Raw genomic sequence first — 9,760 nt, 5'->3', positions numbered from 1 at the left:
TCTGTGACTCAAATGCATACATGATTTGTGTTCGAGACGTTTTTACCTCCACGCTGATAAGGGATCAGAATGAGCTGTAATGCTCCACTTAAACCACAATCAGATTTTTTTAAGAGGAACTTTCATTCTTGGTTTTAACGTCTGCAAGTTCATGTGTAAACGGTGGTTTTTCCAAACCTCCCACTGGTCTATTTTTTTAATGAGTTTTAAACTTATATCAAGGCATTTTTTTTGCATCGTTCTGTTTGTTAGTTTGAGAGGCCAGGGTATAAATATATCCAAAACCTTTTTTTAAAAAAACAATGTGAGACATTTAAATGGTGTACTTTTCCCTCCTCAACTCTCCTCAATCATCCAAATGAAGTGCAGCTCTTAAATCTGCCCCACAAAACCTGACGCCTCCCGAGACAACGGAATGGATTTCAGACTCACACACAGCTGTGGGTTCCAAAAATCCTTTATTGTACAGAGTTTAGATTCCCCTTTTGCATTGTGCAAGATGCCATGTACACACTTCATTCATTGCAACAAGACAGCCAGAGACTCGAGACGGGATATCAACGTGAAATGATGCTGAGCTCAGCCTGCGGTCTGAGGGGGGGGAAGGGGGGCGGCTCCATCTGCAGAAGCTCCCAACGTGATAGCAAAGCTTTTGCCCGGATGCTTTCCCCTGATTCTCGCTTGGTTCGGGTCTCACTCTCGCCTTTGCGAGAGATCTTCTGAACGGCAACAGCCGTGGACATGGCCACGGGCGTTTCCCACCAGCCGTCCTGCTGCATGCAGGGCACGCCCTCGGTTGTTCTCACCCCACCCCCAAAGACTCAGTTAATAACGTAAAGCAGCAGAGGCAGCAGTGAACGGCTGCTGGACTCTTGTGGGCAGGCATCAGAGGCTCCACAGCATCGCCACCGCCCTGCAGATGCCCACGTCGTGGTAGTTGAAGTAGCAGAGGCCGGCAAAGGTGACCGCTGAAAGCAGGAAGTGGCCAGCGTTGGCCAGTTTAATGGAGGTCTTTCCGTGGACATAGTCAGTTATAAGTTGCCCCAGGCCCCTGCAGGGAAGGGAGAGAAAGAAAAACAGGAAGCTGGCTGAAGGACACATGTTTCAAATCCTTCCAAAGCTTTTCAAGCTGGGCTGAGTCGAGTTAGAAAGCGCCCAGCTCACAGTCACTTTGCTGATTACTCAGCTGTCCGCGAGAAACCACAATGTGGAAGAATGTATTCCCACTTCCCCAAAGGTTGTTTCATTTGATTTTGGCCTACTCCTTCAACGGAGGGCTGAAAAGTTCACAACTTCTCAGAAGCTTTAACTCAACTCCAGGGAGGCCTGATGCCCTCCAGATGTGGCCGCACCCCAATTTCCACCCAACTCAGCCCCATCTGATCCATTATAACGCCTTGGTAAGGCCACACTTGGAATCCTGCATCCAGTTTTGGTCACCACGATCTTTAAAAAAGGATGTTGAAACTCTAGAAAGACTCAACAAAGAGGATTAGGGGACTGGCAGCTAAAACATATAAGGAATAGCTGCTGGAATTGGGTATGTCTAGTCTGATGAAAAGAAGGACTAGGAGTGACATGATAGCAGCATTCCAATATTTGAGGGGCTGCCCCAAAGGAGAGGGAGTCAAGCTATTCTCCAAAGCACCTGAGGGCAGGAGAAGAAGCAACAGATGGAAACTGATCAAGGAGAGAAGCAACTTAGAACTAAGGAAGAATTTCCTGACAGTGAGAACAATTAACCAGTGGAGCAACTTGCCTCCAGAAACTGTGGATGCTTCATCACTGGAGGCTTTTAAGAAGAGGTTGGATAGCCGTTTGTCTGAAGTGGTGTAAGGTTTCCTACTTAAGCAGGGGGTTGGACTAGAAGACCCCCAAGGTCCCTTCCAACTCTGTTATTCTATTCTATTCCATTCCATTATCTTCTCAATTAAGGGAGTTGTTTTGGGGCTTTAAGAGTTCAGCATTTTTACAGGGCCTGAATGGTGATGGGAGAGGAGGGACTCTCCTCTAAGTACCAACAACAACCCTGTCAGGTGGGTTGGCTGAGGTGAGTGGGTGGGTTTAGAACTGGCCCAAAGTCACCCAGGTGGCTTAACAAACAACACGCAAACGTTACTCTGAAGGGGGAACAAGACTGTTGGGCAGCCAATAAACTTAAATAATTGGAAATACCAAAATATATCAAATAATTAGTTTAAGGACAGGGAAAAAACCCTTTGTTGAAGAAGAGCTGGGATTTTCCCTGCTATAAGAACAGACGGTATGAATATAAACAATGATGAAATGTAGTGCCAGTCATCCGAGAATGGGAAGGAAATTATGCAAGTGGGACAGAAATCCAGGGAGCTGTGTGATGCAGCTACAAGAATGTCATTTGGGATTGCATCAGCCGAGATACTGTTTCTAAATCACAGGAGGTGACCGTCCTTAAATCCCATCCTGGGGATTGTGCCCTCTTTTGTTCGTTTGCTCTGTAAAGAGGATTCAGGTAGAAGTAGAAAGAATGCTGAGAAGTGCCACAAGGAGGAAGACCAGGGACTAGAAGCTTAAGTCCTATGTGGGATATTGGACAAACCAGTCACATTTAACCTCGAGAAAATGACTGAGGGGGGGACAGGATGAGAGTCAGAAAAGGGAGCCCAACATTTTCTTGGTTCTCCTTTAGGACGGGGGTCTCCAACCTTAGCAACTTTAAGCCTGCAGGACTTCAACTCCGAGAATTCCCCAGCCAGCAAAGCTCAGTCTCTTTTCACTACAGGCAGCCAGATTCCAAATGAATGTTAAAAATGCTCGGAGTAAGCAGTTTGTGGTTGGGCTGGCTGCCCTGAGCCTCCCGTGGGGGTCAAATCCTGTTGGCCCGCAAGACACCATCTGCCTCCAAGTTCTCAGATGAACAGCCTGGCACGAAGACACCAAAAGCCCCTCTTCCAACACGGGTCACAAACAAGGAAATTAAAATGATCGAAGGGAGCCAAAGAGGAAAACTCTTTGTTTTTCTGGGCGGGGAGAAAAGATTTCTCAAGGGTGGGAACTACTTTTGTAAAAGAAAGAAAGAGCTTTCCCAAAACAAGGGAGGGAAACCCACAAGGAGGGAAAGCAGAAACATAAAACCACTTGTTTTTGAAGCCTTTAACCCACTTTTGGCAAGGCCAGGCTTCAAAACATGGCAACAATCCAACTGAGTGATTTTTCTCACTTCCCAAGAAGCACAAAAACTTTCTTGCCAGCCACAAAAAAAGGACATGACCCTTTCCAGGAACCCACTTAGCACAGGACAGAATGTTAGTTCAATAACCCTCCTGGGGAAGGGCTGGCCTGCAAGATTTTTCTCCTAACAACCCCTGTTTCCAAGGCCTAAATTCTTGCTCGTTGGGCAGGGAGCAGCCTGAAGGGACCCGAAAGAGGCTGCCCGAGAGAGATTTTTCCTCCCCCTTACGCACACACCCTTTTACCCAAAGGAGGGGGACACCCCCAAATTCCTCAAGCACAGCACTTGCTGATTGCCACAAGACGGTACCAAGCAGAATTGTTTCGTAGGGCGGAAGGGAAAATAATTACAACCACAGACAAAAATGTGTTTGTCTTACTGAAGTTTGGTTAAGCAGAAGCGTGAACAAAAGCGATCTTTCCAGTCTTATCCACTATTTTTTAAAGTTTTTTCCCCCCCCCTCCAAATTTTGGGTGGCGCGGACTTACCAGTGCCCGTGGAGTGTGAGGGTTGCTGCCAGGGAGTAATCCACGGCTGCTCCAGGATACAGATAGGCTGCTGGCAGGAGTCCAAGCAGGAGGATGCTGACTGCTCGCTCGCTGCTCCAATGGAGAGAGGCGGCCTTTGAACCAGCTGCAGACAGATGCAGCGTTTTAATGCCTGAGAAATGGCTTGCTTTGAGAGCTAGGAGCAACGCTCGAAGGATGGGAGATGAAAGGGATGCATTTTACCTTGCGGTAAGCTGCTCAGGGTCATCTTGAACCGCATCAAATAAATTTGAGGATAATTTTATGCAGCAAATCAAGAAGTTCCATTCCCCTCACCCCACTTTCAAAATGGACCCCAAAAAGAAACATGCCAGACTGTCAGAACTTCAAATCTGGGTCATTGGTCGTAACTTTCAAAAGTTGCTAAGCAACCTGTTGTAACTTGAGGACAACCTGTATCTTGTTTGGGCTTGTGGGTAGCTGGCAGAAACATCAATGAACAAGCAAAAGAGGGACCCTCTAGAGCAGGGGTCTCTAACCTTATATATATATATATATATATATATATATATATATATATATATATATATATATATATATATATATATATATATATATATATATATGTATTGACGGCTTGGTTGGGTTTTTTCACGTCATTATAGTTGTTCTTTTAAAGTGTAGCACGTTTCAGCAGAATCTCATCTGCCATCATCAGGCTTCGTATTGTGTCCGTCAGACGGACACAATACAGAAGCCTGATGATGGCAGATGAGATTCTGCTGAAACGCTACAACTTTAAAAGAACAACTATAATGACGTGGAAAATACCCAACCAAGCCGAACACCATACATGTAAGTACCCGGAAAACTTAAGAAAACAAATATATATATATATATATATATATATATGTATATATGTATATATATATATATATGTATATATATGTATGTATGTATGTATTTATGTATGTATTTATGTATATGTGTGTGTGTGTGTGTGTGTTTTCTTAAGTTTTCATGGTACTTACATGTATGGCCTTCAGCTTTGTTCGGTATTTTCCACGTCATTATAGTTGTGCTTTTAAAGTTGTAGCGACGTTTCGGCAGAATCTCATCTGCCATAATCAGGCTTCTGTATAGTGTTCATCTGTGAGTCAGGCTTTTACAGTGGTTTCAGGTTTGAAATTTAGGCTGCCCCAAATTCAAATCTGAAACCACTGTAAAAGTCTGACTCACAGATGAACGCTATACAGAAGCCTGATGATGGCAGATGAGATTCTGCCGAAACGTCGCCACAACTTTAAAAGCACAACTATAATGACGTGGGAAAATACCCGAACAAAGCTGAATGCCATACATACATACATACATACATACATACATACATACATATATATGCATATGTGATATATAGTAGTTAGGAGATTATTGTTATTAAACCAGAATGTGATAATTATAAAGTGATTATATTATGATAAATTTTGATTATGGATTAAAGGGGAACAAATTGAGGAACATATAAGACAAAGGGGTGGTACGCTCTAATTGGTAATTAAAGGGGGAAACTTTTGGAATTATTAGATTTAAGATGAAACTTACTGAAGAAGTACGCGACAAAATTGCAAATGTGACAGATAAAAGCATAATGGTATAATGAATTTAGAAAAAAAATAAGAATATTAGACTATAAAACAAGACGTGAGAATATTTAAAGAAAGAGGAATTAAGATATAAATGGATTTAATAAAGAAAATAAGAATATTGGAGAAAATTTATGGGAAGATGGAAGTAATGATATGATGTAGAATTGAATGTGAAGCATAAATATATATTAAGGTCATGTTTGTATTGAAGTGTAAAAACCTGGAACCACATTGTTCACTGAAAGAGATGTTTTTAAAATGTAAAAATAAAATAAAAATATTGCAAAAAAAAAAAAAAAAGACTTGTGGGAGTTGAAGTCCATAAGTCTTAAAGTGGCCAAGGTTGGAGATCTCTGCTCTAGAGCGTTTTGGTAAAGGACCTTAATTGGAGCTCAGGAAAGGGCAGCGGTCAGCCTTCCAAAGAAACATGGCCTTCTGAATATCAAAGCCTTTTCCTGTAGGGGTCCAAACCTATTTCCACGGTCATGAGGAGTAGAAACTTGCTTTTTTAAAATTTCTTTACAGTAAAAGACAGTAACGTTTGATATTTCTGAGAATCGATACTGTGAGCCAAGGCACCTTGCTTAGCACTGCTGGACAAAAGGTTTAAATCTCTGGCACAAGCTTCCCCCAAGATCTAAATGGCTCCCGCTCTCCTCTTGGCTCGAAAACATGCAAGGGCCGGGTTCTTGAACCCAGCCTTTGGCAGGCGAGAGTAAAACTTCATTTGCATGGACCACTTTTATCTTTCTTTAATCCTTTATTGGTTTTATTGTACTTTGATTGCTGTGAGCCACCCAGAGTAATCGAGAATTGGAGAAACTATATCGTTGCTTGTCCAATCATTAAACAATTACATCACAAGAGATGGAGAGTGTTGCATATATTTACAACCTCGTTACAACCTTGTAATATCCCAAGCAGCAAAACCAATTTTGAATTCAATTTTTCAATTGAATGCAGCCATGACTCAAACAGAAGAGACATAAGCATAACTTCTTTTCGCCACAAAGAATGGGAAATTGTGATATATTTTTTTCATTGAATCGATGGAATCCATAACCTTCAGGGAAATTGTTCAGAAAAGAACAGTGAAGTTGTTTTAGAAAGTTCCTCTTTCTTCTCCCACCCTCTGAGACAGGGGTCAATGAATCATGAGACTAAGCATGACACAAAGCAGACACACACGAAAAGGAACTACCCAAACCCAGACCTTACCCAAACTCCTGGGAGATGTGTGAAATTTGCGCATCTGATGATGATGATGAAAGTCCTCAATTGGTCTAAACAAGGCAGCCACTGGTCTAGCCAAGAGATACTTGTGCAAGACAACTGCAAGCAGAATAGAGGTATCTCATGTTGTAAATAAGGCCATTTTGATCTCCAGATCCCACTAATGCCTATTACACACAATCACAATGCTTCATTTTTTTAAGAAAAAGTCTTTTGTCAGAGCTATAGAGTGCAGAAATAAAAAAAACCAAGCACTAATGCAGTGAAGAAACAGCAACTCACCTATACTGAAACATACTTTAAAATGGAAACTATGAGGTTCAGAAGCATCAAGCATCCTTGATAGCACTAATAAGCCCACTCAGGACTATTCACAGTGTAGAAAAATAGACCCTCAACCTGTCTATCATCACTTGAATGTGAAATGTGTGAAGCAGCCCATAAATTAATGGGCGCAAGCAACTAACTAGAATAGAATAGGAATAGAACAGAATAGAATAGAAATTAGAATAGAATAGAGTAGAGTAGAGTAGAGTAGAGTAGAATAGAATAATAGAATAGAATAATAGAATAGAATAGAATAGAATAGAATAAATTCTTTATTGGCCAATGTGATTGGACACACAAGGAATTTGTCTTTGGTGCAAATGCTCTCAGTGTACATAAAAGAAAAGATACATTCGTCAAGAATCAAGAATCATCACTTTATAAGAGTCAAAGGGTACAATAAGCAATCAAATCATACTAGGAAAGTCAATATAAATCATAAGGATACAAGAGACACAGTTACAGTCATACAGTCACAAGTGGGAGGGGATGGGCGATAAGGAGTGATGAGTAGATTAATAAGAAATAGTAGTGCAGACTTTGTAAATAGTTGGACAGTGTTGAAGGAATTATTTGTTTAGCAGAGTGATGATGACTTTCGGGGAAAAAACTCTCCTTGTGTCGTCGTTCTGGTGTGCAGGGCTCTGTAGTGCTATCCATCAAATTCCAGTTTTTTAGTGATGCTGGGAGCATTGCAACCCCACAGAGTAGGCCTCTTCACACATGGCTAATTGATGGGAAAGTGCACCTAAGATTTTGTTTGCCAAGGTGGTCTCTCTCTCTCTCCGCCCCCCATCTATGGATTCCGTGTGTGTGTGTGTGTGTACACGTACACACACACACACGAGAGAAACTTCCGGCAGATTCCTGGCATTCTTTCCTGCTGTCTTCTCCTAGTGGCACCTTCTGATTTATCCCCCGTTATCTTATGCGGTTAATGATTGCGAGTATGACTGAGGATGTGTGACACCCATCCACTGGGCTGTTGTGTCCGCCCTGAGAGCTTCTGCACCGAGGGCGAATCCCCCGGGTGTCCCAGCACTCCCGCCGATCCCTACGTCCATCCTCCCCCTTTTTGGGCAAGGCAAGGCGCCTGCCCAGGGTTTCAGAGGCTTCCCCGCTGTGCCTGGGGGAGGGGGAGGGGGCTTAAATTCAAAACAGGGAAGGCCCGTGCAGCCATTCACACGTGCCGCCGGACGCGTGTCTCCGCTCAAGGGCGACGCTGCGCTTCCCAGCCGGGAGGACAGCCGTGAAGGAAGGGAAGCGGGCAAAGGCAGCGGCGACCCAGGGGGCCCTTCCGACCTGGAGTCCGGGCCCCGCGCGCCCTCCCTCGGAAGGGAGGCCTCGGGGGAATCCCCACACTCACCGGACGCCGGACGGCCGCCCAGCCCGGCCCGCCACAGCCACAGCGCCGCCGCCATCTTGCCCCCGCCGCGCAAGGGCACCGGCCGGAAGCGGAAGCAGAGGAGGCGGGACTTCCGGCCGAGGTCTCTTCGCCTTTTCTCCTCATGGCGGCCGAGCTGGGCCAAGAGGCGGAGGTGGCGGAGCTGCAGCGGATGGTGGCGGCCGAGGAGCAGCGGGCGCGCCTCACGGCCCAGGTGCGCCGGGGAGGAGGAGGAGGAGAGGCTGGCCGGCAGAGAGACCCTTCTCCCGTTTCTCCTCCCTGGGGCGGGAGGGAGGCCCAGAAGGGGAGGGGAGCAGGAGGGGGAAGGGACAGGAAGGCTGGGGGGGACAAGAATGGGGGAGGGGCAGGAAGTCCTGGGGAGGCAATATGGGGGAGGGGCAGGCGGGTATGGGGGGGCTAGAATGGGAGAGGGGGAAGGAGATTGGAGCCAGAACGGGGGAGGGGCAGGAGGGTATGGGGGGGGGCTAGAATGGGAGAGGGGGAAGGAGACGGGGGCCAGAATGGGGGAGGGGGCACGACGACTGGAGGGGGCAGGCAAACTTGGGGGGGCTTGAGGAAGGATGGGAAGACAGGAGGTCTTGGGGGCTGAGCCCCCCCTTGCTTGGCTCCCCCCTTCCAGGTCCACACCTTCATGGAGGCCTGCTGGGAGAAGTGCGTGGACAAGCCCGGCTCCAAGCTCGACTCCCGGACAGAGACCTGCCTGGCCAACTGCGTCAACCGCTTCATCGACACCACCTTGTCCGTCACCAACCGCTTTGCACAGCTCATGCAGAAGGGCGGCCACTGACCAGGGCCCCCAGCAAGCTCTGGGGTGGGGGCCCTTCCGAAGGCGGCCTTTCCCCGACTGCCAAGGAAGGGGACTTGGTGGAGGAAATGCCCGACTCAAATCAGCAAAAGCGGACTCACTGTGACAGTGCTGCGCTACTTTCCTGCCCTGGCAGGAGAATAGGAGTGGATGCACCCAGATGGTGTTAAACGTGCTCACTTATACAATTAAAGGAGTGTAATAGTTCCGTTTTTCACAAGGGGATGTAAAGATTCAGTCCAGTAATGTTGTGCATAGAGCAATTTGGCTGGATCCGAAGCTGCCGTTAATATCAGTACGAGAAAAATGTAATTTATTCTCCTTTACTGGGAGATCCATCAAACATTTATTTTATCCAAATACGGCGGTGTTTGTACAAAACATCCATCATTAAATGAAAAATGGTTTCTTGAATAAATCTGGTTGTCTGGCTTTGCACAATGCACCATCAACTAACCACACAAACTAAATCCACACAACAGCACTTTGGTCTAGAAAGCTGCAGAGGAACCTGCTGTTTTCACTCAGAGTAGCAAGCCAAATGCTCTCTTTTGGAAAAGTAAAGATAGAAATAATCCAACCTTGCCTCTGTGGAATTTCTTATCAGCTTAGATTTGTCTTTTTCTATACCAGACACACTTCAAG

The 9,760-nt window shown here is 45.5% G+C and overlaps 2 protein-coding genes across 2 annotated transcripts; one reads left to right on the top strand and one right to left on the bottom strand.

Annotated features, from left to right (window-relative positions):
- Nucleotides 1-441: 441 nt before the first annotated feature.
- SDHD (succinate dehydrogenase complex subunit D) lies at nt 442-8,402 on the bottom strand. Its single transcript, XM_087970209.1, has 4 exons — nt 8,272-8,402; nt 6,564-6,677; nt 3,700-3,844; nt 442-1,051 (listed from the first exon to the last, which is right to left on the bottom strand). The coding sequence occupies exons 1-4, from the start codon at nt 8,324-8,326 to the stop codon at nt 886-888; spliced, it is 480 nt and encodes a 159-aa protein (XP_087826335.1). The 5' UTR covers nt 8,327-8,402; the 3' UTR covers nt 442-885.
- TIMM8B (translocase of inner mitochondrial membrane 8 homolog B) lies at nt 8,372-9,533 on the top strand. The gene is made up of 2 exons (XM_026680965.2): nt 8,372-8,503; nt 8,930-9,533. The coding sequence occupies exons 1-2, from the start codon at nt 8,414-8,416 to the stop codon at nt 9,095-9,097; spliced, it is 258 nt and encodes an 85-aa protein (XP_026536750.1). The 5' UTR covers nt 8,372-8,413; the 3' UTR covers nt 9,098-9,533.
- Nucleotides 9,534-9,760: the final 227 nt, after the last annotated feature.

This window comes from Notechis scutatus, chromosome 7 (genome assembly GCF_049901735.1).
Source record: "Notechis scutatus isolate UNSWTSFEM ecotype Mainland chromosome 7, rNotScu1.2, whole genome shotgun sequence".
Lineage (NCBI taxonomy): Eukaryota > Metazoa > Chordata > Lepidosauria > Squamata > Elapidae > Notechis > Notechis scutatus.
Note: the sequence above shows the minus strand (reverse complement) of the source record. Positions and strands in the feature narration are given on the sequence as shown.